Source organism: Crinia signifera, chromosome 7 (assembly GCF_055691185.1).
Source record: "Crinia signifera chromosome 7, ASM5569118v1, whole genome shotgun sequence".
In the NCBI taxonomy this organism is placed as follows: domain Eukaryota; kingdom Metazoa; phylum Chordata; class Amphibia; order Anura; family Myobatrachidae; genus Crinia; species Crinia signifera.
The window spans coordinates 173,516,501-173,539,017 of NC_139223.1; the positions used below are offsets into that span (position 1 = coordinate 173,516,501).

The 22,517-nt window shown below is 49.2% G+C and overlaps 1 protein-coding gene across 4 annotated transcripts; it reads right to left on the reverse strand.

Moving 5' to 3' along the window:
* Positions 1-2,747: 2,747 nt before the first annotated feature.
* On the reverse strand, positions 2,748-21,069 carry KCTD18 (potassium channel tetramerization domain containing 18). 4 transcript variants are annotated; one of them, XM_083154401.1, is made up of 8 exons: positions 19,896-21,069; positions 13,450-13,530; positions 11,730-11,923; positions 7,143-7,354; positions 6,509-6,702; positions 3,921-4,015; positions 3,280-3,382; positions 2,748-3,195 (listed from the first exon to the last, which is right to left on the reverse strand). In XM_083154401.1, exons 3-8 carry the CDS (start codon positions 11,887-11,889, stop codon positions 2,817-2,819), a joined length of 1,143 nt encoding a protein of 380 aa, XP_083010527.1. In that variant the 5' UTR covers positions 11,890-11,923; positions 13,450-13,530; positions 19,896-21,069; the 3' UTR covers positions 2,748-2,816. The 4 variants fall into 4 exon arrangements, with proteins under 4 accessions (XP_083010527.1, XP_083010528.1, XP_083010526.1 ...); XM_083154402.1 differs by lacking the exon at positions 19,896-21,069 and having other exon boundaries at positions 13,450-13,663; XM_083154400.1 differs by lacking the exons at positions 13,450-13,530; positions 19,896-21,069 and adding an exon at positions 13,114-13,271.
* Between the last annotated feature and the right edge of the window lie 1,448 nt (positions 21,070-22,517).

Genomic DNA, 22,517 nt, shown 5'->3' on the forward strand with positions numbered 1-22,517 from the left:
GAAAGGATTAGATCAAGTAGTGAGATTGTCGGTCCAGTTATTGGAGGGATACCACATAAAATATGCCTATTTGCTGACGACATACTCCTATGCCTACTACACCCAGAAAAATCTCTCGCTGCACTACATTTGGTCTTAACAGAGTACTCTAACATCTCCTTCTATAAACTGAACACATCCAAGACTGAAGCCCTCCCCCTAAACGTTCCTCTGGAGACTGTTGCGCTACTGAAAGACAGATACCGATACGCATGGCAGACAAGGTCTATTAAATACCTGGGGGTGCATGTGACCAGGGACAGCAATATATATGAATGTAACCTTATACCACTACTTAATGCCTTTGAAAAGCTTATTACAGAGTGGTCTCTTCATGAGATCTCCTGGATGGGCCGGATCACGGCCTCTAAAATGGTCTTATTGCCCAAGCTCATGTATGTTTTCCGAGCTATCCCTAGGAACCCCCCCAAAGTTATTATATCTAAACTCAATACCTTGTTTTCTAAATACATCTGGAAGGGTGCTAGACCTCGAATCTCAAGGAAAACCCTTACCCTACCCAAGCGTTCTGGGGGTGTGGCCTACCCAGATATTGAGGCCTATCAAATGGCATCTATACTTAGTCAGGCCAGGGATTGGTTCGCACCTCACTCTCCTAAACCGTGGGTAATTATGGAACGCTCCTTTTTACCTAAATTCCATCTTGCAGACCTCTTCTGGATACCCTCACATGCATCCCCAACTTGGTCAGGACGGGGCGCAGCTATTAGAGCTACAATTTCCGCATGGCACAGAGCTATCAAATACGATGAGGAGATATCCCTACCAGGTCCGGACTTAAAGCTTAAAGCCATAGCCAGATTGATCCCTAATTTGCAGTTAGACAGCTGGTCTACAGCTGGCCTGTCCTCCCTGAAACAGTTATTCCCCGAAGGCACCCTCTTACAATTTTCCACTCTTCAGTCGCATCATAATTTCCCTAAGATTTCTACAAATTCCTTCAAATACGCCACTGGTTATCCAATGCATTTAATTCTACATCTGGGGTTCCAGCCTTGCCTAGAATTCTATTCTCTAGACTGACTATTACTAAATCAAAGAAAGGGAAGCTACCAGCACATATTAAATGGGAATCAGACCTCTCTATTACTTTAACTGAAGAGGAGTGGGACTCTATCTCCTACTCTGGCTTTAAAATGTCCAAATGTCTACAACACTCGGAAATGTTCTACAAGCTATGCCAGAGGGCATACTTCACCCCTCAGCGGTTACATGGCATTTGGCCCTCCGTATCCAAGTTATGTTGGAGGAATTGTGGAGGCATCGGCACCATTCACCATATCTTTTGGGAATGTCCGATAATATGCACGCTTTGGTCTGAAGTGTTTCTCCTCATAGCTGATGTTTTGGGAATCCACATCTTGTCCAGCCCGATAGTTGCATAACACACAACTCGCGGTGGGAGATCAATATATACTTGGTCACATCCTGATAGCTACCAAAGCTGCCATAGGTCAACACTGGAAATCACCTGTTATCCCACCAATCCGACACATAGCAAACAAAATCAATAAGCATTTCTTGCTGGAGACAGCCAATGTCAAATTCTCACCCTCTGCTACTTCAATCCATTTGAAATGGTTTAAGTGGAGTGAATACAGAGAAAAACATAGTCAAACTGTATTATAAAGGTCCCCATCCCCGTTCCTTCCCCTACCTTTTCCTTCCTTCTGCTCCCAACCCCCACCCCACCTTGTTAAATGTAAGTCTTGCCGACTGGAATAAGATATGGCGAATCATATTACAGATTATGTACCGATTTTAAATGATCTGCCTTCATATTGTTCCTCACTGTTCAATGTATTTCTCTTCAATGCACAATTGTTACCCTTCTATAAATTGCTTATCTCTTTGCAAGACTTAATAAAAACCTATTTTGAAAAAAAAAAAAAAAAATTGCATCAGATTGCATGCGATGCGACGCGATTTGCCGCAATTTTAATATGTGAAGGCACCCAGATGCCTGTTTCATATGTGAAATGGCCCCCCAGACCCCATTTTTAATTGTATACCCACCCTGATGGCTAAATGACCCCCATTGTTAAAGCCAACCCACTATCAACGCCAATCCGAAGCATGGCGAGTGCAGCGAGCCCGCGAGGCGCGGCGGTACGCGTCCTCCGACCTTTTCATACCCCCACTATCCACGTCGGCGTGGAGTTGATTTTATATAGTGTGGCGAGCGCAGCGAGCCCCACGAGGGGACGCTGATACCTGTGAAGCCCGCAAGGGGACGCTTTTAGCTGTGAAGGTATCCACGTCCGCTTGCCTCGCTGCGCTCGCCACACTATATAAAATCAACTCCACGCCGACGTGGAAAGTGGGGGTATGAAAAGTTCGGAGGACGTGTACCGCCGCCACTCGCCATGCTTCGGGTTGGCGTTGATAGTGGGGTGGCTTTAACAATGGGAGTCATTTAGCCATCAGGGTGGGTATACAATTAAAAATGGGGTCTGGGGGGCCATTTCACATATGAAACAGGCATCTGGGTGCCTGTACATATTAAAATCGCATCACATGCAAAGCAACGCGATTTTCTCTTCAAGGGAAATCGCGTCAAATCGCATGCTTAGGGTACTGGCATACAATTTCAACATCGGGCACCCAGATAAGTCACAAGTACCTAAAAGTCTATTACATAAGATAAACCCTTCAATAAAAAAAAAGTTAAGCCCTTCGCTAAAAAATAGGTTACAAAAACTCATGTGGTTTATACGGAAGAAGGTGTAGAGGGCGCCGGTTACAATAATGTCCTCTCATACAGATGTTACGCTCAGAGATGGTCTCTTCAGACGGATCACCCGACCGGTTGCTGGCTTCTCAGACGTTGGCACTGTAAATGGGTGCTGGCCTCCATCTGTCCTATTCTGCAGGTCAGGTGTGTGGTCTACAGAAGGCCAGATCTCCTTGGCAGACAAGCGTTTAGGCTGTGCTTCGGGTTGCTCAGACGTGAGCTGACTGCTACTTGACCTCTTTAGCGTTGTATTCTTTGCAACTTCTGGTTTGGGCTCCTGAATGGAGTTCTTTATCCGTATATGTGTATTTGTAGATGGGCCAGAAAATCTAATGGGCTTTGGACCAGCCTTGGGCGTCACGCTGGTTTCCTCGTCATCCTTTGTGAAGTCCAGCAATCTCCTACAAAGGAACACATATGGTTTTAGAGTTTGGGTTCTACCCCCTTTTCCTGGTCTTACGACTCTATCATGTTATTTCCTGTACCTTCTCCGCACTGGGGCCATGTTCTCGAAGTCTCCTAGTATTGGGCGTTCCTCAAGAGTCCAACACTCAATGAGTTCTTGGGGAACCCTCCAGTAGCTGAATCCTGCACAACAAAAGACCATTCAGTCACCAAGAAGAACAAAACATGTACAATGCCTTACAGAACATGCAGCAACTTCAATCAAAGCCTCATGCAGCTTCCATGGTGAATATTTATGGCATTTTAAAGTAACCATGAGGTATAAACGTACAAATTACATTTCCTATTAAAATAATGTCTTTAGGGTCCCTCTGATTGCTGGCGAGGAGCTGCCGACATCTGTGATACGCTGCTGTACTAACGACACATCTGGGATACTCAGCTGTGCACAAATCAGCCATTGATTAGCAAGGTTCTCCTCTATGGGGTGGATGAACGCGATGTACCATTCCGGAAAGGCAAATTGCATATGTGGATTGTAACCGAGTCACACCCTTTAGAAAACTTATAACGAGCTATTAATGTTAAAGGGTAAGTGAACACGTACTATGCTTGTACTGGGCAGGGCATATAACTCAGAAAGAGGTGGAGTAAAGTTGAATTACTCTTCCGGAAGGATCCCTGCAGACCGGAAATCTAGGGTCTATGCAAATGTTCTTACCTCTTCCTTCCCAGGTCTCGAAAGCATCCATCAAGGCTCTCAGCTCAGAGACGCTGTAGTAGCTTAGGATATATTGGATGTTGCCACCCGCTTCCCTAATACAGCAAGAAAGAGAGTAACAGCAGCATCACATTCTGTACAGCAAAAATATAAAGCAGAGTCCTGATGTGTCCTCATACACCAATGCTGATTGTGCCAATGACGTGCACCATGCAACTATCAGTACTCACAACTAACCCTACTCACCTCGTGCGCGCGCGACTAACCCTACTCACCTCGTGCGCGCGCGACTAACCCTACTCACCTCGTGCGCGCGCGACTAACCCTACTCACCTCGTGCGCGCGCGCGACTAACCCTACTCACCTCGTGCGACTAACCCTACTCACCTCGTGCGCGTGCGACTAACCCTACTCACCTCTTTCACACGCGTAAGCGACTAACCCTACTCACCTCTTTCACACGCGTAAGCGACTAACCCTACTCACCTCTTACACACAAATAACATTACTCTCCTCTTACACACGTGTACATGACTAACCCTACTCACCTCTTTCACACAACTAACCCTACTCACCTCTTTCACACGCGACTAACCCTACTCACCTCTTACACACGTGCACGCGACTAACTCTACTCACTTCTTACACACAACTAACTACTCACCTCTTACAAATGCGCACGCGACTAACTCTACTCACTTCTTACACACAACTAACTACTCACCTCTTACACACATGTACGTGACTAACCCTACTCACCTTACAAACGTGCACGTGACTAACCCTACTCACCTCTTTCACACGCGTAAGCGACTAACCCTACTCACCTCTTACACACAAATAACCCTACTCTCCTCTTACACACGTGTACATGACTAACCCTACTCACCTCTTTCACACAACTACCCCTACTCACCTCTTTCACACGCGACTAACCCTACTCACCTCTTACACACGTGCACGCGACTAACTCTACTCACTTCTTACACACAACTAACTACTCACCTCTTACACACGTGTACGTGACTAACCCTACTCACCTTACAAACGTGCACGTGACTAACCCTACTCACCTCTTTCACATGCGCAAGCGACTAACCCTATTCACGCGTGACTAACCCTACTCACCGCTATTCACACACGACACACCTACTCACCTCTTACACACGTGCACGCGACTAACTCTACTCACTTCTTACACACAACTAACTACTCACCTCTTACAAATGCGCACGCGACTAACTCTACTCACTTCTTACACACAACTAACTACTCACCTCTTACAAACATGTACGTGACTAACCCTACTCACCTTACAAACGTGCACGTGACTAACCCTACTCACCTCTTTCACACGCGTAAGCGACTAACCCTACTCACCTCTTACACACAAATAACCCTACTCTCCTCTTACACACGTGTACATGACTAACCCTACTCACCTCTTTCACACAACTACCCCTACTCACCTCTTTCACACGCGACTAACCCTACTCACCTCTTACACACGTGCACGCGACTAACTCTACTCACTTCTTACACACAACTAACTACTCACCTCTTACAAATGCGCACGCGACTAACTCTACTCACTTCTTACACACAACTAACTACTCACCTCTTACACACGTGTACGTGACTAACCCTACTCACCTTACAAACGTGCACGTGACTAACCCTACCCACCTCTTTCACATGCGCAAGCGACTAACCCTATTCACACGTGACTAACCCTACTCACCGCTATTCACACACGACACACCTACTCACCTCTTACACACGTGCATGCGACTAACTCTACTCACTTCTTACACACAACTAACTACTCACCTCTTACAAATGCGCACGCGACTAACTCTACTCACTTCTTACACACAACTAACTACTCACCTCTTACACACGTGTACGTGACTAACCCTACTCACCTTACAAACGTGCACGTGACTAACCCTACTCACCTCTTTCACATGCGCAAGCGACTAACCCTACTCACCGCTATTCACACGTGACTAACCCTACTCACCGCTATTCACACACGACACACCTACTCACCTCTTACACACGTGTATGTGACTAACTCTACTCACCTCTTACACACGTGACTAACCCTACTCACCTCTTACACATGTGCAAGCGTCTAACCCTACTCACCTCTTACATATGTGCAAGCGTCTAACCCTACTCACCTCTTACACATGTGCAAGCGACTAACCCTACTCCCCTCTTACACACGTGTATGCGACTAACCCTACTCCCCTCTTACACACGTGTATGCGACTAACTCTACTCACCTTACAAACGTGCAAGCGACTAACTCTACTCACCTCTTACAAATGCATATGCGACTAACTCTACTCACTTCTTGCACGCGACTAACCGTACTCACCTTTTACAGACGTGCACGCAACTTACTCTACTCACCTCTTACAAATGCACACGCGAATAACCCTACTCACGTCTTACACACGTCTAACCCTTTTCACCTTTAACACACGGGCACCCGACTAACCCTACTCACCTCTTACACACGTGTATGTGACTAACCCTGCTCACCTCTTACAAACGTGCACGTGACTAACCCTACTCACCTCTTATACATGTGTTTATGATTAATTCTATTTCCAAGCAGATTACGCACAGCACTATGTCCATCTTCCTTAGTGGCATAGACTCCAATGACCTTACTCTCGCAGCTGGAGCCACTTGTGTGTAAGTAATGCAGCACCCAGACTGTAGGCTTTGTGCATATGACACCATAAGTGTCACAGAAATCAAACAGAACCTGCAAGAAAAGTGTGAAAAAGAACATGCATGAAAAACGAGGTCACATACATGGAGCATATTATTCAACATCAGGTTCTTGCTGCAATACATGGGGGTTAGCAATCCCTAAGACACTATGGGGCAGATGTATTAAGCTTTAACAAGAGATAAATGTAAGGGTGATAAGGAGAGATAAACGTCCAGCCAATCACCTGCTAACTGCCATGTTACAGGCTGTGTTTAAAAATACTCAGTAAGGAGCCGATTGGCTGGACGTTTATCTCTCCTTATCACCCTTGCATTTATCTCTTGTTAAGGCTTAATACATCTGCCCCTTTGTAACATAGATGTGTCCCTGTGCCCGTTTTGTTTTACCCCTGAATGTAAAAGAGAGTACCCATGGGGCATGAGAACCAATAATCTAGATTTATATGTGTTTAGAAGGGTAACTGTTCTGACCCTTTTCAGCTCCAGGTTTGCCTTTATAGAATAAGTCTCCATTTCATTCGCCAAGTGGTCGGCGAGATTGTAGGGGTAAGGAATTCCAAAGTAATCGGCTTCATCTTGCAGGGAAATTCTCGTGTGTTCGTCCTCGGGGATCCGCACTTCTCCATGCAGAAAGTCTAGTATGTATCTAAACAGCTCCCCGTTCCTGTCAATCAGGCAATAACCTGCAGGAAAAGAAGAGGTGTTATTTGTTACCATTTCCTTACGCAGATATATCCTTATGTAAATGAGTACAGAAATGCAATATCGTTCCCCTTACTCACTCTAGGCATTCTGACCCCGCAGCTAGAGCGAGTGGTGTAACAGAATCAGTGTTTAATACTCTAACAAAGACAAGTGCAGACGCTGCACGTAGCGACCAGATATCATTTTCAGCGGCGTTAACTATAGCACCGCAGCCCCCGCCACCGCAGGGGGGGCGCTGTGCATGTGTGGGCGCCGGGAGCTGCGGTACTATAGTTAAACCCCCCCCCCAATCCCCCCAGACTTACCTGTCTCGCTGGTCCCGGCGGCTCAGTTCTTCTGCTGAGGACCACCACAAAATGGCCGCCCCCATATAGCACACAGTTCTCTAAAACTGTCTGCTGTATGGGGGCGGCCATTTTCTGGTGGTCCTAAGCAGAAGAACGGAGCCGTCTGGACCAGCGCGATAGGTAAGGCTGTGGGGGATTGAGGGGGGGTATGCATGGGCGGCGGGGCAGGGGGGTAGGGGTGCTTGGCGGGCGGCGGGCACCCCCCCCCCTAACGGCGGGGGGGGGGCGCCCAAAACGTAGCTACGCCACTGATCATTTTATAGCATGTACTAGATGAGTGGTAGCTAGAATTGGAATACTCTCAATCCCATCAACCCACCACTGGACTAACCATAACCTGCCCCACATCGGGATGCCAGAAGTCAGGATTTCAGCGTCGGCATCTCCATCCATGTTGGGATTCCAGTGCCAGTCTTTTGGCTACAAGTTCAGATGCTGGCGTCAGTATTCCCTAGCTCAGGGGTGGCCAAACTAGTCCTCAAGATCTACCAACGGTCCATGTTTTCCGGATCACCTAGCTGGTGCACAGCTGTAGTCATTACTAACCGTCACATTTCCCAGACCACCTAGCTGGTGCACAGCTGTAGTCATTACTAACCGTCACATTTCCCAGACCACCTAGCTGGTGCACAGCTGAAGTCATTACTAACTGTCACATTTCCCATACCACCTAGCTGGTGCACAGCTGTAGTCATTACTAACGGTCACATTTCCCAGATCACCTAGCTGGTGCACAGGTGCAGTCATTACCAACAGTCACATTCCCCAGACCACCTAGCTGGTGCACAGGTGCAGTCATTACCAACCGTCACATTCCCCAGATCACCTAGCTGGTGCACAGCTGTAGTCATTACCAACCGTCACATTCCCCAGATCACCTAGCTGGTGCCCAGCTGTAGTCATTACCAACCGTCACATTCCCCAGTTCACCTAGCTGGTGCACAGCTGTAGTCATTACTAACCGTCACATTTCCCAGTTCACCTAGCTGGTGCACAGCTGTAGTCATTACTAACCGTCACATTCCCAGATCCCCTAGCTGGTGCACAGCTGTAGTCATTACTAACTGTCACATTCCCCAGATCACCTAGCTGGTGCCCAGCTGTAGTCATTACTAACTGTCACATTCCCCAGATCACCTAGCTGGTGCCCAGCTGTAGTCATTACTAACTGTCACATTCCCCAGATCACCTAGCTGGTGCCCAGCTGTAGTCATTACTAACTGTCACATTCCCCAGATCACCTAGCTGGTGACTAGATCACCTAGCTGGTGCCTAACCATAACCTGCCCCACATCGGGATGCCAGAAGTCAGGATTTCAGCGTCGGCATCTCCATCCATGTTGGGATTCCAGTGCCAGTCTTTTGGCTACAAGTTCAGATGCTGGCGTCAGTATTCCCTAGCTCAGGGGTGGCCAAACTAGTCCTCAAGATCTACCAACGGTCCATGTTTTCCGGATCACCTAGCTGGTGCACAGCTGTAGTCATTACTAACCGTCACATTTCCCAGACCACCTAGCTGGTGCACAGCTGTAGTCATTACTAACCGTCACATTTCCCAGACCACCTAGCTGGTGCACAGCTGTAGTCATTACTAACTGTCACATTTCCCATACCACCTAGCTGGTGCACAGCTGTAGTCATTACTAACGGTCACATTTCCCAGATCACCTAGCTGGTGCACAGGTGCAGTCATTACCAACAGTCACATTCCCCAGACCACACAGCTGTAGTCATTACTAACCGTCACATTTCCCAGTTCACCTAGCTGGTGCACAGCTGTAGTCATTACTAACCGTCACATTCCCAGATCCCCTAGCTGGTGCACAGCTGTAGTCATTACTAACTGTCACATTCCCCAGATCACCTAGCTGGTGCCCAGCTGTAGTCATTACTAACTGTCACATTCCCCAGATCACCTAGCTGGTGCCCAGCTGTAGTCATTACTAACTGTCACATTCCCCAGATCACCTAGCTGGTGCCCAGCTGTAGTCATTACTAACTGTCACATTCCCCAGATCACCTAGCTGGTGCCCAGCTGTAGTCATTACTAACTGTCACATTCCCCAGACCACACAGCTGTAGTCATTACTAACCGTCACATTTCCCAGTTCACCTAGCTGGTGCACAGCTGTAGTCATTACTAACCGTCACATTCCCAGATCCCCTAGCTGGTGCACAGCTGTAGTCATTACTAACTGTCACATTCCCCAGATCACCTAGCTGGTGCCCAGCTGTAGTCATTACTAACTGTCACATTCCCCAGATCACCTAGCTGGTGCCCAGCTGTAGTCATTACTAACTGTCACATTCCCCAGATCACCTAGCTGGTGCCCAGCTGTAGTCATTACTAACTGTCACATTCCCCAGATCACCTAGCTGGTGCCCAGCTGTAGTCATTACTAACTGTCACATTCCCCAGATCACCTAGCTGGTGCCCAGCTGTAGTCATTACTAACTGTCACATTTTCCAGATCACCTAGCTGGTGCACAGCTGCAGTCATTACTAACTGTCACATTCCCAGATCCCCTAGCTGGTGCCCAGCTGTAGTCATTACTAACTGTCACATTCCCCAGATCACCTAGCTGGTGCCCAGCTGTAGTCATTACTAACTGTCACATTCCCCAGATCACCTAGCTGGTGCCCAGCTGTAGTCATTACTAACTGTCACATTCCCCAGATCACCTAGCTGGTGCCCAGCTGTAGTCATTACTAACTGTCACATTCCCCAGATCACCTAGCTGGTGCCCAGCTGTAGTCATTACTAACTGTCACATTCCCCAGATCACCTAGCTGGTGCCCAGCTGTAGTCATTACTAACTGTCACATTCCCCAGATCACCTAGCTGGTGCCCAGCTGTAGTCATTACTAACTGTCACATTCCCCAGATCACCTAGCTGGTGCCCAGCTGTAGTCATTACTAACTGTCACATTCCCCAGATCACCTAGCTGGTGCCCAGCTGTAGTCATTACTAACTGTCACATTTCCCAGATCACCTAGCTGGTGCACAGCTGTAGTCATTACCAACAGTCACATTCCCCAGATCACCTAGCTGGTGCACAGCTGTAGTCATTACTAACTGTCACATTCCCCATATCATCTAGCTGGTGCAAAGCTGTAGTCATTACTAACTGTCACATTCCCCAGATCACCTAGCTGGTGCACATCTGTAGTCATTACTAACTGTCACATTTTCACACCTTCTGCATTTATTCCTACTATAGATCCACAGGTTCCCAGAGACACATGAACTGTTGGTAGATCTTGAGGACAGGTTTGTCCGCCCCTGATCTAGAATCTGATACAGGCATTGCCTACACTTGTCCTCTTAAGAAAGCTTCATATGTTAAAAATGTTCTAGATTTTTATGGAAACCGCACCTAACTAGCATTAGCTGAATGGAAAATGATAAATATTAACAGGACGGATATTTGGGGGAAGACAATTTTTTTATTTCGATTTCTTCAAGGTGCAAACACTTACAAGTGTTAAAGAACTAAATATGAACACAGATGACAATATGACGCATATCAGACTTAAGGTGCGTACATGCATTTGGCTCTGCTGAGCAATATCGTTCATTATATCGCCCAGTGTGTACGATATTATGCGCACTCCTGCGGGTTGTGAATGCCCTATCCAGAACATGACATGAATAGACGAGGGAGCGCATCGTTAACGAGGGCTATGCTGCAGAATTCTCCACCCCAAAGTAACCTCTATAGGTCAACAATGGCTAGGTGGACAGCCAAATGGCCGACATGAGTTTTTCACGCTTTTTGTCCCGAATGTCGACATGGACGCCATCAAAGTGTACCGCTGCGCTCGCCATGCTTCGGGCACATTATTCTATTCTCCCTTCACACCCTAGTAGATGGTATGGTATGAAATACTGTCCGTCGGCACATTTAAAAATAAAAAAACTCATGTTGACCTCGGCCATGTCAACCTTCAGTGGTCGACCCAACGAACGGATACCTTATCACGCTGGTACAGTAAACACTTACCGGTTTCATCCAGTTTCAAGGGGAAGCGGCCGCTGAACATAGACGCCAGCATCGACTCCTTGAAGCGGCACAGAGACTCCCGCCTTGCAGTGAACAAGGAACCCCCTACATTCAGCCGAAGCACATCGGACATCTCGCTCTGGACAGCTTCATCCTCCATCGCGGTTTCCGGTTTTCTCTAGGACATCTGCGCGCTAACAGAAACGACAAATAGACAACAAATTGCAGTTTGTACCAGATTGTGCATCTTGGATTTTTATAGTTAGATATAATGAAAAACTTGTATTTGTAGAGCTGGTAAGCAGGGCCCTCTGACCTAGTTGTCTGTTACACATATAGATCTCCAACTTGGTCATCCATAAGGTGCGTACACATTAGCCGATTATCATTAACAATACGCACGTTAATGATATTTTATCACATATCGGCTAGTGTGTACACACTATAACGATATGCACCCCTGCAGGTCTTTAGTGACCCCCTCTGTCATCTGTACATGTAGTTCAGCCCCGACTTTGTCGTCAATGATGGCCATACTCCTGGATATGACCACTAAACGATATCGTTAACAATATCATTTGTCCAGGAGTTAGACAGCTCAAGGAAAATCGTTAGCGATATCGTATCATTTGCGATGTTGTCATGTGTACCCAGCTTTAAACTGGCCAAACATATTACGACAGGCATGGCCAAACTGTGGCCCTCCAGCTGAAACTACAAGTCCAAGTCCCATCATGTTTTGCTATTAGGGAATGCTGCAACTATGGCAAGGCATGCTGGGATGTGTAGTTTCACAACAGCTGGAGGGACGCAGTTTGACCATATCCGCTTTAAGATTATGAGTCCCATATAACATTGAATATTTGCAGCTAAATCCCCAAAACGTTAACTGCAAACCTTTAGTATCCCCCACATGTATCACAGAGGGTCCGTAGTAGTCGATATCTCAGATACCAGCAGCCCCTGTCATTTCTATGCTAATTAAGGAGCACTAAATTCAGTTATTGCTCTGTTTTGGCACAAATAGATGATAATGTGCAAAAAAGTTGCTTTCTGCCCACTAGTTTTGACAGGTTTGTGTGGGCCGCAATGTGTAAAATATGTGTATATGGCTTCCCGGTACAACACTTAAATTGCGTTGTCGGGCACCACCTAGTGGCTTCCAGCATACACCACGCTTGAATTTCCCCTATAAAGGTGAAGTGCAGCTTTAGCTTGTGTAATATGGGTGATAGATAAACCTAACCGATAGTATATACAGTGCACCATACTAGATATATATAAGACACCACACCACATTGTGCCCCTCATGCCCTGCTCCATACTATACACCCCACACAGCGGCACTTAGGGGGGCACACACCCGTCCCCCTACATCACTTACTGCGCCCGGTTACACAGCCATGCTCTCTGCTCAACAAGAAACAACGAACCAAAGCAGCTGTGAGCCAGTTTGCACATGCGCAACACACTCCCGGAAGTGCCTAGTCCCCTCCTGTGCGTTCCACGGTCACTTCCGGGGTGGCTGCCTTGTGGTAGTCACATGATCCTTACAGCTATTAGGCAGCTGAGCTCACTACAACATTGCTGACTGCGACTGCTGCAACTGTCATCTTAAGGCCCCCATACACTAGGTGGTCTCTATGTTACGTGAGAATGAGGTGGTCCTGGCCTGGGGACCCCGCTGCACCATCACTGTAGTAATATATATTGCACTCACTGTAAATAAAACTGTACTTGGCACTGGAGATCTGTGCTGGCCACTGTTTAGTAGTGTAGCTATAGGCAGCAGGTTTATTTCCTGTAAATGAGAGGTATATTGAGTCCTTATGGAGAAAGCACAATATAAATAAATATTATTACTAGAAACTCGTTGAAATCAATGTGTTTTTTTTTATATTGATCATATTAAGCAATGTATTCATTTTGTACACGCTAGCGGCATTGGGTATATTGTAGAGTGTCTTCGTGCTAAATCTGTAATGAAGTGCGCTCCCGCAAGTCGTTAGCAATGTTGTCCATCGTCTGTGCATGTAGGACGGCAGTGGATATCGCTAGCAAGAGCCTTGCTTTAGGACTGATGATAGAACCCCATGCACACACCAGGTCTGACACTGCACTAACCGCCTTATGTGTAGATCAGGGCTATCATCCCCCTTCCAAGCTAAACATATCAAGTGTATATTTTGGAACTAGCGGTAGAGGGGAAACGGTCATAAGGTCGACAGGCCATAGGATGACACAAGCAAAAGTTCAACCTGCCTAAGGTCAAAAGGTCGAAATGGGGTTTTCACGATTTTTTTTTTTTAGCTGACGTGCCGACAGGCGGTAATTCATGCGCTACCATCCACTATGGCGTGAAGGGAGAACATAATAGTATGCAGACGCAGTGAACCATGCGAGGCGACGCGATGCACCGATACGGTGTCCATGTCGTCATTCGGGACAATAACGTGAAAAATCCATGTTGCCCTTTTCACTGCCAACCTTCCCTAATGCGTGTGTTGACCTTTTGACCCCATCGACTTTAGGCATGTCGACCTTAGTTGTGTCGATCCAATGACCCACACCCCGGTGGAGCAAATGTTCACATTGCCCACACACACTTCTCCCATAGACTTTACATGGGAGCTTTGGTGCTCCGCAACACCCGAACCAATGTCCCAATCTCATTCAGATGCACCTGCTGTCACTTTGCCGACAGAACACTGCTTACAACCTTTATACGAGTATCGAGTATCCGTCAGTGCAGAATTTCCGCCCACCTTTAGGCAGATGGCTGGGCCACCTCCATCACTTAAACCCGACCACACTGGGTGTAAAAAATCTGTCTCAAAAAGATGTCCCATCTCCTTCCAGATGTTCCAAGCGAGTGCGCCAAGTACGCGGCGAGTGATTTCAGCCTCATCTGTGTGCATCGTTTTCAGATAGCTGCAGGATTGGTCCGCATTTGGATTGCTTCTGAGTATCAGCCCCTATGTACGCGTCTAATACCGGTGTGGATCCGTTAATCTACAATAGTGATCTTTTGGGATCTGAAGAGCTACAAATGTTTCATACTTTGTCGCTGTGAGTCTGATTCTGAGTTATGTGCAGCCCAATAGAGAACTTGTACATCTTTGCGTATCTCTGGGTGATTCCAAGTCAGGTCGGATCTCGCCTTGGGCCAGATTCTCTAAGCTTCAAAAGGGATAAAATGGAGAGTGATAAACAGCCAGCCAATCAGCTCCTACCGGCCATGTCACAGACTGTTTTTGAAAAATGTCAGGCAGGAGCTGATTGGCTGGCTGTTTATCACTCTCTATTTTATCACTTTTGAAGCTTAGAGAATCTGGCCCCTTATCTCCCAGTCCACAAAACGCGTGGTGACTGGGTTGATGCGCACGACAGCATCATTCCATAGAAGTGCAATCAGGTTTCGCGTGACAGTCGTGCGTCTGTTTCAGATGAATCTCTCGGTTTAGGTGTTGATACTAGCGATCGGTGCGGCCATATGCATGAAGCTGTCCAGATAAACCATGCTGCTGCAGCTGTCAAGACTTGAGCCCCCCCTTGCATCTCAGAACCAGGCCCTGTATTGTTCCTGTAATATCCTGTTTAGCCACCAGAGGGCGTTAAAGACCTAGTAACCAGACCATAACTTGTTTTTCTGACATCACACAAACCTAACAGTAAAAAGCTGGCTCTTAACAGAGATGAACTTTAGGCTTACTTGGATAAAGACCAGCAACATAGTATGTGGTAAATCAGATGAGAGCAAACATTAAGTGAAAAGCTGCATCTATTGGCAGTGACACTGTGAACAAGCCATGTGTCCTGCTCCTATTACCCCAAAGTGGGTAAATTGTGTGGACCCCACTGGTCGATTTTCCCCTGAAGCACCACTAGCAGGTACTGAGAGATGCAATTCAAGACCAAGACCCCATTTGGTAACCGAGCAACAGTGCTGGGACAAGAATGCAAAATAAATCCTAGGGAAATGTTTGCTACATAAAACCAGCACTGCCCGGAAAACATTTCCAATAAAGTACTGTAGTTGAGTAATATCCCCTCTGATCCCTGACCGATTTCAGCCTCTCACAAACTGGGTCTGTAATACTAATTTAGCAGGATTATTAGTTAAGCATCATGGGCCTTATTCTTCTCCGGTGCACGTGTGTTGGCGCTTTTCCGTCTGCCCGCGGCAGGCTGTTTGCTATCTTCTGCTAATGTGAGTATCCGCCCATCTGTGCTGCGTACTTCATGCGGATAGCCGATCGCCCACTGGGCCTTATTCAGATGCGCTCACAGTGCTTATGGAACTGCGGCGCAGCACAAATGTATCAGTCGCCCGCAAGTGAACCGAGCGACTGAAGCCATTGCATCATTCTCCGCAACTGCGTACTCCGAACGATTTTTGCCCGTTTTAGCAATTTTCCAGAGGGGGGGGGGACTTTCCATAGCAAGACCCTATGGAAAGCCTTCCACCGCATCGCTCATCTGCTGGTGATACCAGCAGATGAGTGGCAGGACCAGCGATGATGCGGGAGCGCGCAGCAGCACACATCGCTGCCCTGTACACATGGGAAGCCTCTCAAAAGACAAAACTGAGCTGCTTTCAGCTTAAAGTTGCCCAGTGTGTATGGGCCGTTAGTATGCAGTTGGTGCTATTATCTGGACACCGGAGAACAACAGAGGTCGTGTAGGGTTCTTCGTTTAGCAAATGACTTGCCTCTTACATCTGTTTGATACCCGATAGCTGCCACGCTCGTAACGAGTGCCCGATTCACAGTATTAATTTCGATAATCGTAAAAATCGCACTCGTGCAGTACGGTGGTGCGCCCTCATTTTGTAGGAGCGCAGATTTTATGTCTCCGTCTACAGAGCTGCGGCAGCCATTTTGTGTATGACCGATGTTCACGCAGATGATCTGATGCTGAGGCGTTGGATGAAGCAGCTGATGACAGAAGCAGCCAGGAGGCGTTTACTTGCACCAGACGCCTCCTACTGCATTAGCATAATTTAGCACAGTAGCTGCGTATAAAGATGCAGCTACTCCGTCCACAAGTTCAGTTGTTTGGAATACACAACCAATAAGTGCTTGCGTTGAGTCCTGATTGGATAAGCCACGAGGCTAGGTTCTCCTGCATCCGTCTCCGCTGGTTTTATTATAAGGTAGCAGCAAAGAGCCCGATAAATGGCAGTTCACAAGTGACGCGTTTCGTAATTGTCCGGCCACCTGCAGCTTTCTCATTGTCATAATTCTGCCTGTGCATCGCCCTCTCACACTAAATACCTGGCCAATTAAGTTCAAGCCGCATCACCTCTGTAATCTCTATGGTATCAATGTTATCAGCCGATAGCTCAGTGTTATCTACCATTCCAGTCTATGAGATTACAGTAACAATGTAATCAGCCCATGAATCAATGTAAGATTGTTATCCCATAACCTTCTAGGTTATGTACACTGATACACTTCACATTAGGTGAGAGGATCATTTGTTTTAGTGAGACACATTCTGAGTAATACAGAGATGACCCAGTATACTTTACCTGACCCCTGCCAGCAGTCAGAATCCCGGCAGGGCTCAGGTATTTATACCTTCCCTCCACCTGACCGCTGGCATACCAACCGCCGGCCATCTATAAGCACATTGCAGATCGTGATTTTCGGACATCTGTCTATGGCACGTGCGCAATCACCTAATCTGAGATCGCCTTGCGAGGACGCAGCATATTCTGGTAGAGATGGCCATCCACCATCGATGATTTGAAATCATTGATGGTTTATGGCTGATGTTGAATACTTTTGCCATCAATGTGGGAAAACCAGATGGTTTCCCTACATCGATGGCAAAAGGAGAACCGATTTTTTTTTTTTCAATGTGTCGGGAGACGGAGCATAGCTTCGCCCCGACACCTGGAATCCCCGCCCCCACATTTTCATTGGTCTTCGGGCCTTTTAGTCATAGATAAAGGATAACTATTGATAGCTAAAACTATCGATGGTTATCCATAACAAAGTTTATGATTATCGATGGCTTGGTGCAAAAAGTCGCCATTGGAAAAGGTCAGTGTGAGTTTTTCAGGGTTTTTTTGTGGCTGTGTCGATACAGATCGACATGGACACCGTATTAGTGTAGTCTCCTAGCATGGCTTGCTGCGCTCGTCATGCTTCGGGCACAGCACCCTGCTGCGCTTGGCACACTGTTATATTTTCCTTCTATGCCCACTGGGATGGTAAAGTATGAACAAGTTGACCTTTTTCATGTCCACATTCTGCTTGTGTCGACTGTTTGACCATATCGATCTAGTTACTGTTGACATAATGACGCATACCCCATCCGGGAGATTTCCATGCAACCCATCTCTTCAACCCCCTAATAGAGCTACGACTCCTGCCTGTTTTCACAGACGTCGACCCAAAACAGCATCAGATCATTACTGACATTCTGATTAGGGATGGCCATCGATGGGGAGAACCATATGGTTTCCCTCCATCGATGGAACAGCAAAACTATGTTTTGCTTTTTTTGTTTTCAAAGTGCTGGGACACAGAGCATAGCTCCGTCCCAGATACCAGCGAAGCCCCGCCCCCGTGTATTGATTGGCCCACAGGCCAATCAATCAAACACAATAGCTGACCATCGATATGTAAAAATATCATTGGTCAGCCATTGCATAGTTTAGCACTATCGATGGCCATTTGCAGAATTGCCATCGATGGCAACCTATGATGGCAATTGCAACGATGGCCATCCCTAACGGATTTCAGCCTCTCATGCAGAAAATGCGAAACAGTTTGGGCACACGTGCACAGTAAAGGTAATCGGTGACTTTGCTGCACACACAGCAACTCCAATAGCATCTGAATAAACCCCATTGTTTGAATACCAATATGAAATGATTTAGGGCCCCATTTATCATTCAATGTTTGCGGCTAACTATTAGCTAGCCGCAAATATTAAGTATCCCCGAATGTATGTGGGAGGGACCGCTGCAGTAATCTCTGATCCCTGCAGCGATCCCTCCTGCACCCCTGCCGGCCACATCCACCATAGGTTACATCCCTGGGATAACGCCCTTCTGAGATGGCGGCAGCCCATTGTAGACTATGGGCTACAGACCGCACTGCTGCCGGGACAGTGCGGTCAGTGCTAACCGCGCCCGGATCAGCACATAGCAGGGACAAGCTCTTTTTGGAGCCCTGTTCCTGTATGCGGGGAATAATACATCACGCTGATAGGATCGCATATTACAATGTGATCCTGGGTGGTAATATTGTGCTCCTTCGTAAATGGGCCCCTTAGTGGTAATTCACCAGAGGCAGCAGTCTTCACTAGGGTTCAGCTGTGATGCAGCTTTCCCTCAGGGGACCCACAATTAACATGCCCCTGCTTAGGAATGCCCCACTGTCACCCCATGAATGCCCACTGTCACCCCCAGGAATGCCCACTGTCACCACCAGGAATGCCCACTGTCACCCCATGCATGTCTACAGTCACCCCCAGGAATGCCCCACTGTCACCCCGAGCATATGTCTCACAGTCACCCCCAGTATTGCTCCACTGTCACCCCCACTGTCACCCTGTGCATAATGTCTCGCAGTCACCCCCAGGAATTCCCCACTGTCACCCCATGCATGTCTCACTGTCACCCCCAGGAATGGCCCACTGTCACCCCGTGCATGCCTCCAGGGCAGGCGACAGGGGGGGTCAAGGGGGACAAGTGTGACGGGCCCCAGAGATCTGAAGGGCCCCAGAGTTTCCATGGCTACTGCCTGTACTAGCTGGCCTGTCAGTGACCTTTGGGGCCCGGCCGTTACTATGCACCATCTGTGTGTGGCTGAGTCTGACTGACTCACTGTGTGCCACTGCCATCTACTGTGTGTGCACCCTGTCACTCGGCGTTCAGAGCCATCTACTCTGTGTGTGCGTATGGCCTGGGGCGCACAGCTGTACCCCCCCCCCCCCCCCCAGCTGGTGCTGTTACCTCAGTCTCTGGCTCCTGTACTTTTACTGCGCATGCGCGGGTCGTCTGTTACGCACTCTGCGAACGACCTGCCCTGCCTGCTGGTAGTGCTCGGCATTCTTTTGTGAAGGTGACAGGCCAGCAGCAGCAGGAGTCAGCAGGAAGCAGCAGCCAGGAGCCAGGCCAGCAGGACTGAGAACGAGAGAAGTCCGCACCTGAAAGCAGGACCTGGAGCAGCGAAAGGTTAAATGAGGCTCGTACAGAAGAGCGTTGTGTGGATTTGGGATTAGGTGGGGGCCCCAGAAATATCATTGTACAGGGCCCCAAGAATTCTGTTGCCGGCCTTGCATGTCTCATGGTCAACCCCAGTAATGCCCCTCTGTCACCCCCAGGAATGCCCACTGTCACCCCGTGCATGTCTCATGGTCACCCCCAGTAATGCCCCACTGTCACCCCATGCATGTCTCACAGTCACCCCGTACTTATGCCTCACAGTCACCCCCAGGAATGCGCCACTGTCACCCTCAGGAATGCCCCACTGTCACCCCGTGCATGTCTCACAGTCACCCCCAGGAATGCCCCACTGTCACCCTGAGCATAATGTCTCACAGTCACCCCTAGGAATGCCCCACTGTCACCCTGAGCATAATGTCTCACAGTCACCCCTAGGAATGCCCCACTGTCAACCCGTTCATGTCTCATGGTCACCCCCAGGAATACCCCACTGTCACCCCGTGCATGTCTCACAGTCTTTCCCAGCAATGCCCCACTGTCACCACCAGTAATGCCCCACTGTCACCCTCAGGAATGCCCCACTGTCATCTCATGCATCTCTCACAGTCACCCCCAGGAATGCCCCACTGTCACCCTGAGCATAATGTCTCACAGTCACCCCTAGGAATGCCCCACTGTCACCCTGAGCATAATGTCTCACAGTCACCCCTAGGAATGCCCCACTGTCAACCCGTTCATGTCTCATGGTCACCCCCAGGAATACCCCACTGTCACCCCGTGCATGTCTCACAGTCTTTCCCAGCAATGCCCCACTGTCACCACCAGTAATGCCCCACTGTCACCCTCAGGAATGCCCCCTGCATATGCCTCACAGTCATTCCCTGCAATGCCCCACTGTCACCCCATGCATGTCTACAGTCACCCCGAGGAATGCCCCACTGTCACCCCGTGCATGTCTACAGTCACTCCAGCCCAGGAATGCCCCACTGTCACCCCATGCATGTCTCACTGTCACCCCATGCATGTCTGCAGTCACCCCGAGGAATGCCCCACTGTCACCCCATGCATGTCTCACTGTCACCCCGTGCATGTCTACAGTCACCCCGAGGAATGCCCCACTGTCACCCCATGCATGTCTCACTGTCACCCCGTGCATGTCTCACTGTCACCCCAGGAATGCCCCACTGTCACCCCCAGGAATGCCCCGCTGTCACCCCGTGCATGTCTCATGGTCACCCCCAGGAATGCCCCGCTGTCACCCCGTGCATGTCTCACTGTCACCCCCCGGAATGCCCCGATGTCACCCCGTGCATGTCTCACAGTCACCCCCAGGAATGCCCCGCTGTCACCCCGTGCATGTCTAATGGTCACCCCCAGGAATGCCCCGCTGTCACCCCGTGCATGTCTCATGGTCACCCCCAGGAATGCCTCGCTGTCACCCCCAGGAATGCCCCGCTGTCACCCCCAGGAATGCCCCGCTGTCACCCCGTGCATGTCTCATGGTCACCCCCAGGAATGCCCCGCTGTCACCCCCAGGAATGCCCCGCTGTCACCCCGTGCATGTCTCATGGTCACCCCCAGGAATGCCCCGCTGTCACCCCGTGCATGTCTCACAGTCACCCCCAGGAATGCCCCACTGTCACCCCCAGGAATGCCCCGCTGTCACCCCCAGGAATGCCCTGCTGTCACCCCGTGCATGTCTCATGGTCACCCCCAGGAATGCCCCGCTGTCACCCCGTGCATGTCTCATGGTAACCCCCAGGAATGCCCCGCTGTCACCCCGTGCATGTCTCATGGTCACCCCCAGGAATGCCCCGCTGTCACCCCGTGCATGTCTCACTGTCACCCCCCGGAATGCCCCGCTGTCACCCCGTGCATGTCTCATGGTCACCCCCAGGAATGCCCCGCTGTCACCCCATGCATGTCTCACAGTCACCCCCAGGAAAGCCCCACTGTCACCCCCAGGAATGCCCCGCTGTCACCCCGTGCATGTCTCATGGTCACCCCCAGGAATGCCCCGCTGTCACCCCCAGGAATGCCCCGCTGTCACCCCGTGCATGTCTCATGGTCACCCCCAGGAATGCCCCACTGTCACCCCCAGGAATGCCCCGCTGTCACCCAGTGCCTGTCTCATGGTCACCCCCAGGAATGCCCCGCTGTCACCCTGTGCATGTCTCATGGTCACCCCCAGGAATGCCCCGCTGTCACCCCCAGGAATGTCCCGCTGTCACCCCGTGCATGTCTCATGGTCACCCCCAGGAATGCCCCACTGTCACCCCCCAGGAATGCCCCGCTTTCACCCAGTGCCTGTCTCATGGTCACCCCCAGGAATGCCCCGCTGTCACCCCCAGGAATGCCCCGCTGTCACCCCGTGCATGTCTCATGGTCACCCCCAGGAATGTCCCGCTGTCACCCCCAGGAATGCCCCGCTGTCACCCTGTGCATGTCTCACAGTCCCCCCCGTCCCCCGGTGCAGCCGTCGCATCAGCGCATCCTCCCCGCACAGAGCAGCTGTCACCCCGGGCAGAGCCAGCCCCCGCCTCCCGCCCGCACTTTCCGCACACCTCCAGCGTTACCGGACGCTTAAATATTTTTTTAATAGG